Raw genomic sequence first — 21,524 nt, 5'->3', positions numbered from 1 at the left:
GGTAGAGGGAAGAATGAATTCAATTAAATACCAGTAAATTCTGGAAGTAAACATCACACCGTCTGTAAAAAGCTGAAGATGACAAGAGGATGGCTTCTATAACAGGATAATGATCCTAAACACACCTCAAAATTCACAATGGACTACCTCAAGAGATGCAAGCTGAAGGTTTTGCCATGGCCTTCACAGCCCCCCAGCCTAAACATCATCAAAAATCTGTAGATAGACCTCAAAAGAGCAGTGCATGCAAGACGGCCCAAGAATCTCACAGATCTAGAAGTGTTTTACAAGGAAGAATGGGCAAAAATCCCTCAAACAAGAATCGAAAGACCCTTAACTGGCTACAGAAAGTGTTTATAAGCTGTGATACTTGCCAAAGGGGGTTTTACTAAGTACTGACCATGCAGGGTGCCCAAACTTTTGCTTCAGGCCTTTTTCCTTTTTTGTTATTTTGAAACTGTAAAAGATGGAAATAAAAAAGTAATCTTAAAATATTAATGTGTCATCTTTAACTTTATGCCTTTTGGAAATCAGGTCATCTTTTACTCACTTAACTTTTCACAGTAACAGAAATTTTGACTGGGGTGCCCAAACTTTTGCATGGCACTGTAAGGTGAGTAGAGCAGGGTAATAAGCACAGGGCCTTGATGTACACTAGACAGCATAGATTTAAGGTGAGGCGAAAAATAAAAGAGATCTGAGACGCAACACAGAGGGTGTCAGATAATTGGACAAGCTGCTAGATGAAGTGGTAGCAGTTATAATTACATGCATTTAAAAACATTTAGACAGGTACATAGATGGGAAAGGTTTTGAAGGAAAAAAGGCAAATGCAGTGTGGAAGTTGTAGCAAAGCAACGGTTAAGATAATGTCCAGGTAAAGATTGTTTACAGGTAGTGCACGGTCAGCCCAGGCAAGAAAGGTCTTTGAAGAGCACAGCCTACTGAGACAAGAAAAGGTTATGTAATTGAAGAATGAAAGACATACTCAGACTATGGGAGAACTACTTCAAAGTCATTGGTAGTTAGCGTGTTTTCAGACTTTCAATACCTGTATTCTGAATGGTGATTGATCATGCAAAAAAGGAATTTGAACCAGTTTACCAAATTGTCAATATCCATAACTGCTAGTAAATTCTGTGGGAGGAAAAATGGCATTTTTCTGATCTAACTTCAGAACAGTGTGGTTTTTTGGGCCATCCTGTTCTCCTTGTGTGCAAATAAATAAAGTATGATGGAGGAACAAGTGTGAGTTTTCAGAGTCCAGTTAATTGGTGATGACAGCAGAAATTCATTAATTCCAGCTACAACTTTGTTAGCATGGATGAATTGGATCAAAGCGCTTGCTTTGTGCTGTATAACTCCGTGACTATTAATATAACCAAATGTTTGGTTTAAAGCTGTTTCAGTCTTGTTTATAGAGTATTGTTTTGTTAAACCAAAATGGTTATTTGGTGATCAATTGAAATAAAATTCATCCACTTTATTTTAGGTCCTTTATTATAATGAACAGAATGCAGTGTGGGAACCCTTGCTGGAGCATGTTATTCCAGGAGAGAAAAAGTGGAGTCTGACACTTAAGGTAATGAGATTATACTGGTGCAATTCCATAGGAATACATTTTGCTGTTTGAAGTAACTGGTGGTCTACTTAGTATACATCTTGCATTGTCAAGCCTTGCTTGTGATTTTTAAGTGGTAGACCTGTTTAATCGCTATTGGCATTTCCTGATATTTAGCCAGGACCTAACGAATTTTGTTGAGAATTGTTCAGAGTTGATTTAAAAACAAGTTAAGGCCAGAAACTTCTAAACTACGATATGGGTTTATTGAGGATAGAGGAAGTAGGAATGCAATTTTCATACTACGAATGCTTTCAGAAAGGGCAATTGAATATCAGAATGATGTCTTTTTATATTTTATTGATTTCACTAAAGCATTGGACAAAGTGGAACATGAAAAATTATTTCAAATTCTTGCTAAACTGAATATTGATGGAAGGGACCAACAACTGCTTCAAAATTTATATTGGAACCAAACGACGACGGTAAAAATTGATGTTAATATAAGCAGTTGGACTAAAGTTCAAAGAGGAGTTAGACAGGGATGCATTGCCTCACCGGAATTGTTTAATATCTATAGTGAAATGATTCTCAGAGAAATAGAAGACCTAGATGGGATAAAAATTGGAGGTGTTAACATCAACAATAGAAGATATACAGATGATACCACCCTAAGCAAGTGCTGCAGAAGACCTACAGATCCTCCTATGCAAAGTAGTACAAACAAGTGCAGATTTTGGTCTAACCGTCAACTGTAAAAAAAAACACAAATGTATGGTAATATCAAAACAGGATACTCCCAGCTGCCAATTGTACATCAGTAACCAAGAGACTGAACAAAAGACCAGCTTTAATTACCTTGGTAGCTTTATATCACAAGATGCTAGAAGTAAAGTGGAAATAAAAAGAATTGCCATTGCCAAACCCAACTTCCAAAAAATGAAACCCATTTTTACCAACAGACACATTTCTATGACAACAAGGCTTAGGCTACTAAAATGTTACACCTGGTCAATCTTGCTGTATGCTTCCGAAACATGGACTATAACACCAGAACTCATAAGAAACTTAGAAGCAACAGAAATGTGGTTTCTTAGAAGAATGCTGAAAATATCATAGAGATATAGGGTAACTAATGAGACAGTATGCCAACATGCCCATACAAAAAGATCTTTAGCGAGAACATTAAATGAGAGGAAACTTAAATTCCTGAGCCACGTCATCAGAAAGGGAGAAATAGAATGCCTTACATTACAAGGCCGTATGCCTGGGAAACACGGTAGAGGAAGGCAAAGAAGAAAATATATGGATACTGTGAAAGAACTAACAGATCTAAGTGTGCGAGATATCATTGCATGGGATCGTTCGATGTGGAAAGCCATGATCGCCCAAGCGTGTAACGCGCAAGGCACATGAAGAAGAAGAAGACCTGTTTAGCTCAAATTATATGCATGAAATAGAAATTTTAAAAGCTATTATTATGAGCCTAGCTTCTGGAAGAAGGTGTGCGGAAATGTAGAATTAGGTTGTTCTCATAAATATGAAGCACATGTGAAGTTTAACTTCCTAAGTATCTTAATGAAGTTAATGCTGATGTTTCTTGATATACAGTGCTTTGAAAAAGTATTCAGACCCCACAACTATTTTCATATTTTACTATCTGATTTTCTAGGACATTTTTGAGCTAATCTACAAAACATGGTGCGTTATGTTAATTCAAAAGAAAAATTCGAAAACCTGTCAACGACTTACTAAAAATTAAAAACCAAAATTGTGAGGCTGAAAAAATACTCTTCCCCTTTGTAATTTCTAGACTAACTTACCTCAGGTACAATATTGTATATATTACCTTACCAACTCACCCAATTTATTGATGTAGAATATTAGAGATCACCTGTTTTCAATTAATTTATAAGAATAAATACCCCAAAATGAAGACAAAGGAGCGTCTAAGGCAACTCAGGGAAATGATAATAGAGAAGCTATAGATGTATTTTGCATTGAGTGAGTGACTGAGCCTTCTGGTTTGAGCTTTTATGCAGTTGATGGCCAGGAACTTTGATACTTCTAGTTATTTTTAGATTGAGGTATTATTGAGGGAGATAACAGATGAAGGCTTGTAATGAATGGCTGTAGTGGGCATTGATTCTTATCCTAATTTTTTTCTTGATAAGTATACTTCCAAAAAACTTGTGCCATGTTAGGTTAATTGTGCCTGATTTTGTTTTCTGGTTAGATGAAAACCAATGCAAGATCGGACAAAACTCTCATTCCGGGCGATGATTTCCTTTCAATTCCTGATCCACAGACTGCCGTTACTATTTCTTCCAAGGACGTAATGAATATCACAGTATCCAAATGCAGCCTGAATGTTATGAACATCTTAGCCAAGGTGAAGTAATACAATTAAAAACCAAGGAATTTTATGCAACTTTTAACGTTGAAACATTATTTCACTTGAAGTTTCAGCATCAGAGAAAGTTCTCAATTCTGTATTTTTAAAAAAATGTTTATCAACTTTTATATCATTTTTATGCAAAGTGCAAAAAAAGTTTCCTCTTGTGCAGCAATCAAGTTCAATTGTTACTCAACCATACACATAAATACAAACAAAACAGCATTTGTCTGAGGCCAGGGTGCAAAACGCAGTACCAGCAGTCACAGGTAGCACATAGAACATGTAGTTATGATGGAAGAAAAACATACAGTCACAAAAAAGTAATACAGACCCAAGTCCCTAAGTGGCATGGCCTGCAGATTGATGGTGCATGGGGTGTTGTCCTGTAACCACGTTTTCTCTATGTAGACATAAGGATTTTGAAGAGATTTTGAAATGGAATAATATGACATGATTTTTCTGTTAGCCATATGGAATAAAGCATACAACAGTGGACTCTGTTTCTAATGCTTCAAGAACATCTTTCCCTCATCCTATTCCAATTTCCGGCTTTCAGGTTCACAGCAGCAAGATATGCTGGCTGTCTTGTTAAGTAGATGGAAATCAGATTTTATGAGTCTGTTTTTATGCAAACCATCAATATTTTCATTTGTTTGTAAACTTGGAAATAATAGTGTTGAAGGCAGTAAAAAAGAAAATGCTGGAATGTTCAGCAGGTCGGACCAATTCATTGGGAAGAGAAACAATTAGGATTTCAGGTCAGAGACTTTTGTCAGAGTTTAAAAGCATATTAAAGTTTGTAAAGCTGCAGGGAGGGTGAGGAAGAAGGATATCTCTGACCGTGGTCACGGTGGAGATAAGCTACTGGTCATTGAATGAAGGGAGCAGTTGGAGAGTAAGGGCTTAGATGAAAGAATGTGGGAATTGTGAAATGCAGACCAGGATGCCAAGCCTGGCAGTTTAGGCAAGACAGCCAGGACTCCACCTGCAGAGAGAAAAAAAGGGAACAAAAAGATACTGGCTGTGCTAATGTCGTAGGTTGATGCTTGATACAGACTGAGGGATCATTATCTGAAGTTGCGGACTTCATGTTGTTCACATTGCAGTCTTCTGGACTCAGTATTGAATTCTTAACTTCCTCAGTCTGTATCAGTCATCTGTCTGTGATGATGAGCTCCTGCTGGGCTTGTCCTCATTTTATGAATTTTGTTATTCCAAACATTCTTTTTCTTATGTTCATTCACTCATTGACTAGATAAACTTGATTATTGTTTATCCCCAGTACCACTCCAGTTTTAGCCTATGGGAGACAACATCTTCCCCATTCTCCCTGCAGCTTAAGAGTTACTTTTGTCATAGAAACATAGAAAACCTATAGCCCCTTCGGCCCACAAAGTTGTGCCGAAAATGTCCCTACCTTAGAAATCACTAGGCTTACCGATTGCCCTCTATTTTTCTAAGCTCCATGTACCTATCCAAAAGTCTCTTAAAAAACCCTATTGTATCCGCCTCCACCACCGTTGCTGGCAGCCCATTCCACGCACTCACCACTCTCTGCCTCAAAAACTTACCCCTGACATTTCCTCAGCACCTACTCCCCAGCACCTTAAACCTGTGTCCTCTTGTGGCAACCATTTCAGCCCTAGGAAGAAGCCTCTGACTAACCACACGATCAATGCCTCTCATCATCTTATACACCTCTATCAGGTCACCTCTCATCCTCCGTAGCTCCAAGGAGAGAAGGCCGAGTTCACTCAACCTGTTTTCATAAGGCATGCTCCCCAATCCAGGCAACATCCTTGTAAATCTCCTCTGCACCCTTTCTATAGTTTCCACATCCTTCCTGTAGTGAAGTGACCAGAACTGAGCACAGTACTCCAAGTGGGGTCTGACCAGGGTCCTATACTGTATAGCTGCAACATTACCGCTTGGCTCCTAAATTCAATTCCACGATTGATGAAGGCCAATACACCGCATGCCTTCTTAACCACAGAGTCAACCTGTGCAGCTACTTTGAGTGTCCTGTGGACTCGGACCCCAAGATCCCTCTGATCCTTCACGCTGCCAGGAGTCTTACCATTAATACTATATTCTGCCATCATATTTGACCTACCAAAATGAACTACTTCACACTTATCTGGATTGAATTCCATTTGCTGGTTCTGACAAATGTCCCAATGTGAAATGTTCTGTTTCTCTTCCCAGAGATGCAGCCTGATCTGCTGAATATTTCCAGCATTTTCTATTATAATTTTAGATCTCTAGCACTTGCAGATTTTGTTTTTATTTTTAGTAGTGTTGAGGACATTATCTCAGAAATACTGTTGTTCTCAGAATGTGATTGCATGTCATTGACCATAACATGATTTGGGATCTAGAAATGCAAATACTTCTGTTTGATTTTGACAAATGTTTCAATGAAATGTATAACTTTTCCACAGGCATTTTCAGCAGGGACTGCTTCAACATTTGATTATTTACTGAAGGACCAGGCTCCGTATACCTTAAGAAATGCCCTTGGTATTGCTATGGATGTGTATCACTCCACAAATTTATGTGTTGTTGGTTCCTCCATGGATCAGAAGGTTCATCAGCTGGATGTAGGTCATGTACTGGAACTTGATTATTCATCTGTACATCACAGAGATAAAGGAAAATTTTCTGTGTTACAAAGGCAAGAAAGTAACCTCTGTACTTTAAGAGTAGGTAAGTTGGACATTGAGAAGACCTTCTTGTAAACAAATTAGGAGCAGGAAGGAGTAGGTCACTTGGCCTGCTCTACCATTTAGGAGTCTTGTACTTCACTTTCATATCTGTCCACTGCCTGTTAACTTTCACCAAGGTTAAACAAGAACCTATATACCTCTCTAATTTTTCCTTGCCTGATGTTCCACCCATCCTAGATGTTGGTCTAACAAGACTTATGTGACTACTTCCAAAGCACTTACATCCTTCTTTAGTAAGATCATATCTGGACTCATTAGTGCATTATATAACTGAATTCTCATGATGGAACAGGAACAAGTTGATTTATTTTAAGTAGCATGGAGAGGGAAAAACACGTAAGTCAATCTGCTTATAATTATCAGGATGGATGCCTTTGTTTTGGAACAATTCCTTTCAAATGTTCAATGATTTTCAAATTTAAAATTGAGACTATTGAACCTTCTACTGTAGAGCAGAGGTCCCCAACCTCCGAGGCGCAGAGCATGTGCTACCGGGCCGCGAGGAAGCGATATGAGTCAGCCACATCTTTTCTCATTCCCTGTCACGCACTGTTGAACTTGAACACTGTTGCCAACTGTCCCGTATTAGCCGGGACATCCCGTACGTTGGGCTAAATTGATTTGCCCCATATTTCCCCCGTTAAGGTTGAGCGTTCCTATGAAACCTTTTGTGCCAAAATGGAGTAAAGCGAAGAAGCAATTACCATTAATTTATATGGGAAAAATTTTTCAGAGTCCCCAGACCTAAAAGATAACCTACCTTTAGAAGCTTTTTGTATGACGCATGACTCCGGGGTTGTACACCTAATGGGTTCTTTTTTTTCTCACTTTTCTGCTTAGTAGGTTTTTTTTGTTATCACAAAATTTTTTTTCAATCTTTAAGATGATATCTTTTTTGAGACATTGTAAGTGTTGTTACTTCAATGTACTCATGTTATTAGAAAAGAAAAATAGCCTACCAAATCATACCAAATAACATATAAAACCTAAAATAACTCTAACATATAGTAAAAGCAGGAAGAATATGATAAATACACAGCCTATATAAAGTAGAAATAATGTATGTAGAGTGTAGTCGGGAAGATTAAGCCAAACCTGATTTGTGGGAAAAAAATTGGCATGTACACGCATGCGCACGTCACATGCGTATGTCACACATGCGCACACATGTGCCCGTGCAAGGCTTCATGGTCATGGTAGTCTTTCTCAGGGTAAACACAAGTGTCTTGTCAACACACACACACTAAGTACTGGTGAATGCAGCAGGCCAGGCAGCATCTATAGGAAGAGGTACAGTCGACGTCTGGGGCCTGGACTCTTCGTCAGGATTTGACTGCTACATTTGTCCCTTATTTGGGAGTGAGAAAGTTGTAAAAGACACTGTAAAAGGCCTGTTGAGGTGAGTTTAACCCTACTTGAACAACCCCCCCCGGTCGGCCAGTCCACAAGAATATTGTCAATATTAAACCGGTCCGCGGTGTGAAAAGGTTGGGGACCCCTGCTGTAGAGTTAGTAATGGGGGACAAAAAATGGCGATGATCTCAAGTATTTTGTGTCAGTCTTCACTAGTATGCCAGAAATTCGAGAGTGTTGGGGAAGAAGTGAGTGTAGTTGCGACTATTAAGAAGAAGATACTTGGGAAGCTGAAAGATCTGAAGGTAGGTAAGTCATCTGGACCAGATGGACTACACCTCAGGGTTCTGAAAGAAGTAGCTGAAGAGATTGTGGAGATATCAGTAATGATCATTCATGAAATATTAGATTCTGTAATTGTTCTAGAGGACTGAAAAATTGAAAATGCCACTTCACTCTTTAAGAAGGGAGGGAAACAGAAGAAAGGAAATTGTGTTCCAGTTAGTCTGACTTCAGTAGTTGGGAGATGTTGGAGTCAAGTCAAGTCAAATTTATTTATAAAGCACATTTAAAAACAACCCATGTTGACCAAAGTGCTGTACAAACCATAACAGGTAGCTAAAATCACAAATACAAGAAACACAGATATAAACAACAAGGCACACAGCTGGGCATAAAATAAACAACACATGAGCCTAAGCACAAACCAAAAATCAGCCACATCAGGAAGATTCAAACGCTAATGAATGAAGGTAAGTTTTGAACCTGGACTTAAAAGAGTCAGTGGAGGGGGCAGATCTGATAGGGAGGGGAATGCTGTTCCACAGTCTAGGGGCTACAACAGGAAAGGCACGGTCACCTTGAACTTAAATTTAGATCGTGGGACAGCTAGGAGCCCCAAGTCAGCCAACCTGAGGGACCTGGAAGTAGAATAAAGGGATATAGGAGGGGGCCAGCCCATTTAGGGCTTTAAAACCAAACAGGAGAACCTTAAAATCAATTCTATACCCTACTGGTAGCCAGTGGAGAGAGGCCAGGGTAGAAGTAATATGGTCCCTCTTCCGGGTACCTGTCAGGAGCCTGGCTGTGGTGCTCTGGACCAGTTGCAGGCGGCACAGGGACAACTGACTAATCCCAGTATACAGGGAGTTGGAGTAGTCCAAGCGGGAGGATATAAGGGCGTGGATGGCTTTCTCGAGATCTTTGAAAGGGAGAAACAACTTGATTTTGGCAATAGTACGAAGCTGGAAAAAACTGGCTTTTACTACTGCATTAACTTGCTTGTCAAACTTAAAGGCGGAATCAAATATCACACCAAGGTTTTTGATGTGGGGTTTGACAAGGGTGGACAGTTTACCAAGACTGTTGGTAATCACTTTGATGGAGTCAGGAGGGCCGAATAGGACAACTTCAGACTTGCCTTCATTCAGCTGTAGGAAGTTTTGTGCCATCCAACACTTTATGTCCTCAAGGCAGTTCACGAGGCTGACTAGATTTGACTGGTCAATTGGTTTCAAGGAGAGATAAAGCTGTGTGTCGTTCAGCATAACAATGGAAGGAAATGTCGTGTTTTTGAATGATTTGGCCGAAGGGAAGCATGTATATAGAGAAAAGAATGGGACCTGGGATGGAAACTTGTGGGACCCTGCAGGAAAAACTAGCTGGAGAAGAGGAAAATTTACCTATGTTGATGGAGAAGCTTCTATTTTTGAGATAGGATGTGAACCAGTTCAAGGCAGTGCTATCAACACCAACCCCGTACTGGAAACGGTCTATTAAAATGGTGTGATCCACAGTATTGAATGCTGCACTGAGGTCAAGAGGAATTAGGATGGCAGAGTCACCTGAGTCGGTAAAGGAGGAGATCATTGTACACTTTCAGCAAGGCAGCCTCTGTGTTGTGATAAGCCTTAAAACCTTACTGAAATCTTTCCAAGAAGTTGTTTTGGTGTAAGAAGGGCAGCAATTGACTAAGAGTAACCTTTTTGAGAACCTTTGACAGGAATGGACGTTTAGAAATAGGTCTGTAGTTACTAGGTAAGGTAGGGTCTAAGTTGGGTTTTTCCAGAGGGGCTGGACCACGGCGTGCTTAAAGCAGGTTGGAATGGTACCAGTGGCCAAGGAGCTGTTGATAATAGGGAGGATGCTGGGACCAGCTATGTCAAAGACATCCTTCAGAGGGCACTGGGGACAATGTCAAAGGGGCAGGTTGCAGGTTTCATGGTGGAAACAATTTTTGTAAGGGAGGGTAGCGTGATGGGTTGGAAACAATCCAGTTTAGGTGAACAGACCAGTGAGACAGTTAGGTCACGGGTAGCGGGGGGAAATGTTCATTCTAATGTTTTCAACTTTGCTAATGAAGAATTTAAAAAATTCTTCGCACTTAGCAGGGGGCACACCTAAACTAATACTGGGGGCGGGACAAATGACAGAATTTATGGTACTGAATAAGATCTTGGGATTATGAGAGTTGTTAGAAATTAGATCAGAAAAGTATTTTGCTCTCGCATCCTTAACTACATCCTGATATTTGTGAAGATTGTATCACAAAATTTCAAAGGCAATTTGAAGCTTATTACGCTTCCACTTTTGTTCGGATATTCTGCACTTCCTCCTCAGGGCTCTGGTGGTATCATTAAGCCAAGGCAGACCTTCAGGCTTAGGCTTTTTGAATTTAAGGGGACCAACAGTATTCGGAATAGAAGACCAGGTGGTATTAAATAAGGAAGTAAGTTCTTCAGTGTTGAGATGGAGAGGAGAAGCCTCAATAGTGCAGGTATTAGGAGCAGCTATGAGAGCCTCAGAGAACTTATTGGCAGTCGAAGAGTTAATGTAAAGAGAGCAGCATACAGGAAGATGAAATTTAGTGGGGAAAAAAGGCAAAGAAGCATCAAACATAACAGCACTATGATTCGACAGACACGCATCAATTATTTCCACATTGCAGATCGGAAAACCGGATGATAAGACCAGGTCCAGTGTATGGCCTAGCATGTGAGTGGGTCCGGTGATAAGCAAAGCAAGATTAAAAGACTCAAGCAGATGCATAAAATCACTTAACAAGAGGCCTAGTGGGACAGCAAACATGAATTTATTAAGGGTGGGGGTTCAGGGTACTTGGAGGTGTATAATAAAGTAGACCAAAGCCAGTGTGGTTTCCTTCAGGGGAAATCTTGCCTGACAAATCTCTTGGAATATTTTAAAGAAATAACAGACAGAATTGACAAAAGAGAATTGGTGGATTTTATTTCTTTGGATTTTCAGAAGGCAAGGTGCTGCACATGATGCTGCTTAAACAAGATAAAAGCCCCTGGCATTACAGGAAAGATACCAGTGTGGATAGAAGACTGGCTGACTAGCAGGAGGCAAACAGTGGGAATAAGAGGCCAATAATCGTTGGCTGCCGGTGACAAGTGGTTTCTACAGGGGTTGGTATTGGGACCACTTCTTTTCACATTATATTTCAATGATTTGGATGACAGAATTGATGGCTTTGTGACCAAGTTTGCAGATGATACAGAGGTAGGTGGAGGGGCAGATAGTGTTAAGGAAGCAGGGAGTCTGCAAGATAGATTGGGAGAATTGGCAAAGAAGTGGCAGATGGAATATAGTGTATAGTCATACACTTTGATAGAAGGAATAAAGACATAGGCTATCTTCTAAATGGAGAGAAAATTCAAAAATTGGAGGTGCAAAGGGACTTGGGAGTCATTGTGCAGGATTTCTTAAAGGTTAACTTGCAGGTTGAGTCGGTGTTAAAGAAGGCAAATGTAATGTGAGCATTCATTTTGTGAGGGCTAGAATATAAGAGCAAGGATGTAATGCTGTGACTTTATCAGGCATTGGTCAGATCATACTTGGAATAATGTGAGCAGTTTTGGGCCTCATCTAAGAAAAGATATGCTAGCATTGGAGAGGGTCTAGAGGAGGTTCACGAAAATCATTCAGCGAATGAAAGGGTTAACTTATGAGGAGTGTTTAATGGCTCTGGGCCTGTGCTTGCTGTAGTTTAGTAGAATGAGAGGGGTTCTCATTGAAACCTATGGATATTGAGAGCTTTGAGTGAAATTAAGTTCTCTTTGCTTGCCCTGTATTTCCTGTATTGTATCCCGAGATTACAATGCTTTAACGTTGACATCCCAGCCAGGGGAAATATTCACCCCCTATCCAGAATGTCAGAACTTTGCAAGTTTCAGTTAGATCTTCTTCTAAGCTCCAGTGAATAAAAACCCAGTTGATTTAATATCGTCTCGTATGGTGCTTGCCCCATTCCAAGGATCCATCTCATGAATCCACGCTGTACTATCTCTACAGCAAGTATGTAGCTACAAAGTCCAAAACTGCATGCGACACTCCAAAACCCTGTATAATTGCTATAGTATTGAAATCCGATTGTTGTGCCTTGAATTTCATACTATTGTTAATTTGCCTCAAGTTCCTCATTGAACCACTTTTCATGTTGTCATTGTGCAATTACTTTTGCTGTAGTCTCCAGGCACCAATAAGCCTTTCATAAAAAGGTGCTTTGAATAAGCTGGGGTATGTTTATGATTCTGCCACAATTCTTTTGTTAATAGGAACTCAGTAAGTCAGAGCAGGAGTTGAAAATCATAAAAGAAGCCTCCTGTAAGGGCTCACTCATTCCATTTTTTCACTTATTCCATTTCTATTGGATTTGATGATGACATATTCTGTACAGGTGCCTCTAAAATGTTTCCATCGCTAATGGTGCCTTTCCACTCTCAACCACAGTGGACAAAACCCTTGACTGATTTGCTTAATTACTAACATCTCTGCTTACACCCCATCACCTCTTGGACAGGGAAAGAACATAGTTCCCCTGGTCCTCACTTTCTACCCCACTGGTCTCCACATTCAACAGAGCATCTTTTGTGATTTCCTCCAGCTCCAGCATGATTCCATCACTAAAGATGCACTCCCATCCCTTCCCTTTTTCAGTAGTTCAAAGGAATCACTCCCTTCACAACTGTTTGGCTTGCTCCTCCATCCCCTCCTGCCTACTACTCCCTGTTGAATGGCACTCTCCTATGTAATCATGGGAGTTGCAGACTTTTCACTGCTTTCCTTCACATCATCCATGAACTCAGTGTTTCCAGCTAAAGCAGTGATTTACTTGTACTTTTTCCAATCTCTAGTGCATTCTGTGTTCATAGTGTAATCTCCTACACATCGGAGAAGGCAAACACACCTTGCTCACTCTGCAGTAGTGACCATGAACTTCCAGTTTCCTGCTAATTTAATCCACTGACCAACTCCCACTCAATCTTTGGCTTCCTATACTGCTATAACAAGGCCCAACAAGCTCGTGCAGGAAGAGGTGATACCTCACAAATCTGTTTTATAAACACAAGAGATTCCACAAATGCTAGAAATCTTGAGCAGCACACACAAATTTCTGGAAGAACTCAGCAAGTCAGGCAGAATCTATGGAGGGGATTAAATAGTTGACATTTCAGGCCAAGGCTGTTCACCAGGACTGGAAGGGTGACAATCAGAAGCCCGAATAAGAAGCTCAAATTTGATTCGAGCTTTCTGAGGAGGTAACAAAGAAATCTGAAGGCAGCATTGCAAACACCATTTACCTGGACTGGTCTACATGGGATCTAGGGCTTGTTGGCTATCTGGATCCAAAATTAGTTCAGTGTTAAGAGGCAGAGAATGGGTGTTTTTCTAACTAATATTGTGTGTAAGAAATAGTATACTGCAGGGATTGATGACAGAACCTTTTTTTGTAATCTATAAATGACTGGAATGAGAATGTAGGTGTTCTGATTAGTAAGTCTACAAATGACACAAAAATGGGTGGAGTCATAAATGCTGAGAAAAAGTTGTCTAAAGATGTAGTGGGGCATAGATCACCTGGAGCGTTGCGCAGCATAGTGTTCGATGGAGTTTAATTCAGATAAGTGTAAGGTAATGCATTTTGGGAGGTCAAATTCTCATAACACATGTAGAATAAATGGCAGTGACCTAATGCACAGAGAAATCTTGTGGTGCAAGTCCATACTTTGCTGAAAGTGATAACACAGGTGGCTAGGGCAAGGAAAGAGGCATTTTCTGCGCCTGTCTTCATAAGCTGAGGAATTGAGTATGAGTCAGAATGTCATGTTGCACTTGTACAAATCTTCGGTTGGAGCCGTAATTGGAGTATCACTGGCTGCACCACAGCCTGGTATGGGAACACTGATGCCCTTTGGCGGAAATTCCTACAAAAAGTAGTGGATACAGCCCAGTCCATCATGGGTAAAAATCCTCCCCACCATTGAGCACTTCTACCACAGAGCATTGCCCCTGGAAAGCAGCATCCATCATCAGGGATCCCCACCACACAGGTCATATTCTCTTCTTTCTGTTGCCATCAGGAAGAAGATACAGGAGCCTCAGGACTCATACCACCAGGTTCAGGAACAGTTGTTACCCCTCCCTGAACTAGTTAGAAAGCTCTCCATGGTACATTTGTAGAAATTTATGAGTGTTTTTGGTGACACACCACTTCTCACTGTCTCTCAGGACATGTGACAATGAATAACTAATTCCGATTCCAATCACGTTCTGTTAGACTTAATTGTTAAAATAGATAATTTCATGTTTATTTAATGCTCTATTTGCCAGATTTCATTTGTCACATACTATGTATATGTCTCTTCGCCTTTGTGACCACTTTACAACTTCCCTACTTTTCTGATCAGATTTAACAACAGTATCTTTGGTGCTTTCATCCAAATCTTTTACATAGATTGAAAATGTTGAAGCCCCATGAGCAATTCTTGGGACTGTTTGGTTACATCTTGCCAATTAGAACAGGACACATTTATCCCTTTTCTCTTTTTACTGTTAACCAGGCAATATGTTACTTCCATCCCTATGGCCTTTTATCTTCTGCATTAAGATTCAGTGTAGCACCTTATCAAATGTCAGTGATTGAATTAATTTGGATAATCCAATTGATATGACTCTACTCTACCTGAGCTAACCATTTTCCTAAGAAAATAATGTTTATTATACACTATACATAAGGTACTTGTTTTGTATATTTTCATCAGCACATGATAGTTCTGTACTAAACTGTTTTACTAAGACTGCTGCTGCATTTAGTTAATAAAAAATTTAAAAATTTCATTTATTTTCCCAGTGCCATGTAATTATACAGAAGTGGCAAATATCCCGATTGCAAAGCCAGGACGACGTCTGTACAATGTGCTTCGCCCCAACAATGAATACTCAGTATCACTTATAGTTCAGATTGATGTTGTGGAAGGTGATAAAAGAATTATCATCCGATCCCCACTCCAGGTAATAAAACTTTACTTCACTTTCTTCAGTGTTGCTCATTTTGAGTCACCAGATCAATTGTACTGTCACTCTGGATCGTCTGAAAAGTCCCACTAAGACATAGAATCTGTTTGTGATTCCTGACCTGGTGAGCTGGATTTGTTGTGAAAGGTGAACCAGTTGCATCTCAGGAAGATGGAAATGGAAAGGGTCACTCATATTCATAGTATTATACAGCACAGAAATAGGTCTTTCAGCCCATTACTTCTGTGCTAACCATCAAACACTTTTCTCCATTAATTGTGCTCAAATTGCTGATTAGAAGTGTCATGACAGAATTATATTTTTGAAACCTTGAGGGTAATGTTAATTTTTATGTTAGAAGGTAATGCATTACTTACTGCTTGTAACACACACAAAATGCTGGTGGACGCAGCAGGCCAGGCAGCATCTATAGGAAGAAGTACAGTCAACGTTTCGGTTGAGACCCTTCGTCAAGACTAACGGAAAAAAGAGATAGTAAAAGATTTGGAAGTGGGAGGGGAAGGGGGAGACCTGAAATGATAGGAGAAGACAGGAGGGGGAGGGATGAAGCAAAAAGCTGGGAATTTGATTGGCAAAAGGGATACAAGGCTGCAGAAGGGGGAGTATCATGGGACGGAAGGCCTTGGAAGAAAGAAAGGGGGAGGGGAGCACCAGAGGAAGATGGAGAACTGGCAAGGAGTTATTGTGAGAGGGAAAGAGAGAATGAATGAATACATAAATAAATAAATAAGGATGGGGTAAGAAGGGGAGGAGGGGCATTAACAGAAATTAAGAGAAATCAATGTTCATGCCATCAGGTTGGAGGCTACCCAGGTGGAATATAAGGTGTTGTTCTTCAACCTGAGTGTGGCTTCATCTCGACAGTAGAGGAGGCCATGGATTGACATATTGGAATGGGAATGGGATGTGGAATTAAAATGTGTGGCCACTGGGAGATCCTGCTTCCTCTGGCGGACAGAGCGTAAGTGTTCAGTGAAACAGTCTCCCAGTCTGCATCGGGTCTCACCAATATATAGAAGGCCACACCGGGAGCATAGGACACAGTATGTCACACCAGCAGACTCACAGGTGAAGTCTCGCCTCACCTGGAAGGACTGTCTGGGGCCCTGAATGGTGGTGAGGGAGGAAGTGTAAGGGCAGGTGTAGCACTTGTTCTGCTTACAAGGATAAGTGTCAGGAGGGAGATTGGTGGAAAGGGATGGGGGGATGAATGGACAAGGGAGTTACGTAGGGAGCGATCCCTGCGGAAAGCAGAGAGAAAGGGGGAGGGAAAGATGTACTTGGTGGTGGGATCCTGTTGGAGATGGCGGAAGTTACAGAGAATTATATGTTGGATCTGGAGGCTGGTGGGGTGGTAGGTGAGGGCAAGGGGAACCCTATTCCTAGTCGGGTGGCAGGAGGATGAGGTGAGAGCAGATGTGCGTGAAATGGGAGAGATGGGTTTGAGGGCAGAGTTGACGGTGGAGGAAGGGAAGCCCCTTTCTTTAAAAAAGGAAGACATCTCTTTCGCCCTGGAATGAAAAGCTTCATTCTGAGAGCAGATGAGGCGGAGATGGAGGAATTGAAAGAAGGGAATGGCATTTTTACAGGTAACAGGCTGGGAAGAGGAATAGTCTAGGTAGCTGTGAGAGTCTGCGGGTTTATAGTAGATATTAGTAGATAAGTTGTCTCCAGAGATAGACAGAGAGACTTACTGCTTAAAGCACATCTTGGATGTTCACATGAATTGTGATCTCTTCAAGAGATAAACAGATTACATTTATTGTAATTTGTTTTTGATGCAATAAAACTTTAAATAAACAAGCTATATTCATAAAGGGCTGTTATTAATGGTGAAACACTAATTTTTCACTCACAGATCAAGAACCACTTTGCCATTTCCTTCGTGGTCTACAAATTTGTTCCAGATGGGCAGTTACTAGAGCCTATTGGTATGGCCAATCCTGAAGAGGAGTTCCACGTGCCTTTAGATTCTTACAGGTGGGAATGTCATTAAATATATTTACACATGTTTGTCAATGTGTGGAATAGGGAAATAGCCAGCTGAATTAGGCAAGACCTTTGATTAGGGCTGTCACTGTCATCACAGTATGGTTTATCAGTTATTTATTTTTCTACATTTGCCTCAAAATTACCTTCAATGTTAGTCTTTGAAAATTATTTTCAAATTCATTCTTCTGGTTGGGTGAGTGGAAAGAGGAAAGAGACTGTCTTCCGAATCTGTTACTTCTTACATCAGGCAGCACAGGTAGCTCACGATGTCTGTAGCGAACTTGATGCCTTCTGCCGACACATCTATCTAAAAGACCTCTAAACACCACTATTGTATCTGCTTCTACCAGCACCCTTGGCAGTGCATTCAGGCTTGCAACTTTCTCTTTGTCAGATGGAAAAAAACTTGCCCTGCATGTCTTATTTAAACCTCTCACCTTAACTTATGCCTTCTATAATTTAATGTTTCTATCTTGGGAAAAAGATTCTGACCGTAAACCCAGTCTGTGCCTCATATAATTTTATAAACTATGTAGTGTGCATCTTTCATTGCCTGGATTAAATGCCATTTGCTGTTTCTCAGGTCATTATCTGTCACTGACCTATATCCTTAAGACTATAAGGCATTGAAGTAGAATTAGGTCATTCAGCCCATTGTGTCTGCTCTGCATGGCTGATTTTTTTTGCCTCACAACCCCATTCTCCTGCCATCTCCCCTTAACCTTTAACATCCACACTAATCAAGAACCCATCAATCTCCACTTTAAATGTACCCAATGGCTTGGCCTCCACAGCCGTCTTCCAATGAATTCCATAGATTTACCATTCTCTGGCTGAATAGAAATGTCATCACTTCTAAGAGCTGTGCTAAATGGATGTTCTTCTATTCTGAGGCTGTGCCATCTGGTTCTAGACTCTGCCACTATTGGAAATGTTCTCTGCACGTCCACTCTATCTTGGTCTTTCAATATTCGGTAGGTTTCAGTGAGATCTCACCTCATCCTTCTGATCTCCAGTAAGTATAGGCCAGAATCATCAACTTCTCTTCATAGGTTAACCCTTTGATTCTAAGAATCATTCTTATAAATATCCTCCAGACACTCTCCAATGCCAACACATCCTTTCTTAGATATGGGAACCAAAATTGCTCACGATACCCCAAGTGTGATCTGCCCAATCCCTTATAAAACCTCAGCATTACATCCTTACTTTTATATATTAGATCTCTAGAAATGAACACTTAACATTGAAGTTGCCTTCCTTGCCACTGACTCAACCTGAAAGTTGATCTTTAGGGAGTCGCTTTGCACATGTGATTTCTGAATTTGCTCCCCATTTAGAAAACAGTCTATCCCTTTATTCCTTCCACCTAAGTGCATGAATGTACACTTCCCTACACTTATTCCTCCTGCCAGTTCTTTGGCCATTCTCCTAATCTGTCCATGTCTTTCTGCAGCCCTCTGCTTCCACTACACTACATGCCTCTCCACCTATCTTTGTATCACCTGCAAGCTTGCCTACAAAGACATCAATTCTGTCATTCAGATCAGTAACAAAAGCATCAGCTACTGCGGAACACTACTATTCACCAGCACCAACTAGAAAAGACCCACTGTATTCTCACTCTTTAATTCCTGCCAATCAGCCAATCTTCTATCCATGCTTGTATCTTTCCTGTAATACCATGGGCTCTTATTTTGTTTAGCAGCCTCAAGTGTGGCACCTTGTCAAAGGCCTTCTGAAAATCCAAGTAAACAACATCAACTCACTTCCCTTTTTGAATCCTGCTTGTTATTTCTTAAAGAAGTCCAACAGATTTATCAGGCAAGATTTCTCCTGACTTTGGCTTATTTTATCATGTGTCTCCAAGCACCCCAAAACGTCATTCTTAATAATAGAGTCTGATTTTGCACTAAAGTCAGACTAACTGGCCTATACTTTCCTTTCTTCTACCTCCCTCCCTTAAAGAGTGGAATTATTTTTGTGATCTTCCAGTCCTCCAGAACCTTTCCAGAACTTAATGATTCTTGAAAGATCACTACTAATGCTTCTACAATCTCTTCCACGACCTTTTTTTTTCTTTGGAACCCTAGCAGAAGTCCATCTTGTTCAGGTGACCTATCCAACTCAAGGCTTTGAGCTTCCCGAGCGCCTTCATAGTAATAGCGACTACATTCATTTCTGCCCCCGACACAATCGAATTTCTGGTATTCCACTGGTGTCTGGTTTAGTGAAGGCTGATGCGAAATACTTATTCAGTTTGTCCACCATTTCTTTAGCCCTCATTATTACCTCTCCTGCATCATTTTCCAGTGGTCTAATATCCACTCTTCTACTCCTTGTATATCTGAATAAAACTTTTAGTATTGTCTTTTATATTATTGGCTAACTTATCTTCATATTTTATAATTTCTTTCCTTGTTGTTTTTTGTTGCCTTCTATTGGTTTCCAAAAGCTTCCCACTGGTTTTTGTTATACTGAGTGCTCTCTCTTTGAAATGCTTCTTTGGGGTGTATCTATCCTACACCTTCTGAATTGCTTCCAGAAAATCTTGCCATTGCTGTTCTGCCATCATATCTGCTAGTGTCCCCTTGCAGTCAACTTTGGCCAGTTCCTTCCTTATGCCTCTGTAATTCCCTTTACTCCATTATAATACTGATTTTAGCTTCTCCCTCTCAAATTACTGGGTGAATTGTATCATATTGTGATCACTGCCTCCAAAGGGTTTCTTTACCTTAAGCTCCCTAATCAAATCAGATTAATTGCACAACACAATCCAGAATTGTCTTTTCTTTAGTGAACTTAACCACAAGCTACTCTAAAATGCCATCTCATAGGCATCTTACAGATTATTTCTCTTGGGGCTGAGCACCAACCTGATTTTTCTCAATGTACATGCGTATTGAAATTCCTGATGACCGTCGTAACGTTGCTCTTTTTACATGCCTTTACTATCTCTCAGTATAATTTGTACAACTCGTCCTGGCTATTGTTCATAAGACTGTACATAACTTCCATCAGGGTCTTTTTACCCTTGCAATTTCTCAACGCTACCCAGAAGGTTCTACATCTTCTGTTCCTGTGTCACTTCTTTCTAAGGATTTGATTTCATTTTTAACCAACAAAGCCCTCTGGACACCTGCCTGTCCTTTTCATACAGTGTGTATCCTTGGATGTTAAGTTCCAGCTGTGACTTTCCTTCAAACACGACGTGCCCACAACGTCGTACCTACCAATTTCTAACTGAGCTATAAGATCATCTACCTTATTCCATATATTGCTTGCATTCAAATATAACACCTTCAGTCCTTAATTCATTTTTAATTTTGTCTGCATGTTGCTTGAAGTTAAATTGTTATCTTTTTTGGAACTTTTGTCTTGTACTTTATTCTATAGACTTCCATAATCTCTCTTGCCCTTTCCTTCCCTTTTACTTTATCCCTTATTTTACAAGCTGTTGAACCCAGTCCCTACTATTTAATTTGAATCCTGGCGTATCCTTTGACAACCACTTTCACTGTCCACAACTCTACAAATATCGAGCACATCTGCAAACTTACTAACCGACTCTCATACAGTGCCTGTAAAAATCCCCCCCCGAAGTACTTTATTGTTTTACAACTTTGAACTACAGTGGATTTTATTTTGCTTTTTTGACACTGATCAACAGAAAAAGAGTCTTCTGTGTCAAAGTGAAAACAGATCTCTACAAAGTGATCTAAATTATTTACAAATATAAAACACAAAATAATTGATTGCATAAATATTCATCCCCCTTTAATCTGACATGCCAAATCTCCCTGGTGTAGCAATTACTTTTAGAAGTTACATAATTAGTTAAATGGAGATCACCTTGTGCAGTCAAGGTGTTTCAATTGATTGCAGTAAAAATAAAACTGAATCTGGAAGATCCAACTGCTGGTGAGTCAGTATCCTGGCAAAAACTACACCATGAAGACAAACAAACACTCCAAGCAACTCCGCAAAAAGCACAAGTCAGGATAATAGATACAAGAAAATTTTCAAGTCACTGAATATCTTTTGGAGTACAGTTAAGTCAACCATCTCTTTCGATATTTTTATTAGTTTCTACATATAAGAATACAGAGTATAAGATATTATAAATCAAAAAGATAAAAAATACCAAATACATTAT

General features: G+C 40.1%; 1 protein-coding gene across 2 annotated transcripts in view; it reads left to right on the top strand.

Annotated features, from left to right (window-relative positions):
• The window catches only part of vps13c (vacuolar protein sorting 13 homolog C), a 387,651-nt gene that overhangs the window by 229,150 nt on the left and 136,977 nt on the right, over positions 1–21,524 (top strand). For both annotated transcript variants that reach the window (XM_063070973.1, XM_063070975.1), the window contains exons 53-57: positions 1,493–1,582; positions 3,798–3,953; positions 6,401–6,665; positions 15,192–15,352; positions 17,235–17,356. In XM_063070973.1, coding sequence (XP_062927043.1) covers positions 1,493–1,582; positions 3,798–3,953; positions 6,401–6,665; positions 15,192–15,352; positions 17,235–17,356 — 794 coding nt within the window. The remainder of the gene's footprint in view (positions 1–1,492; positions 1,583–3,797; positions 3,954–6,400; positions 6,666–15,191; positions 15,353–17,234; positions 17,357–21,524) is intronic.

Source organism: Mobula hypostoma, chromosome 18 (genome assembly GCF_963921235.1).
Source record: "Mobula hypostoma chromosome 18, sMobHyp1.1, whole genome shotgun sequence".
Classification (NCBI taxonomy): Eukaryota; Metazoa; Chordata; class Chondrichthyes; order Myliobatiformes; family Myliobatidae; genus Mobula; species Mobula hypostoma.
Note: the sequence above shows the minus strand (reverse complement) of the source record. Positions and strands in the feature narration are given on the sequence as shown.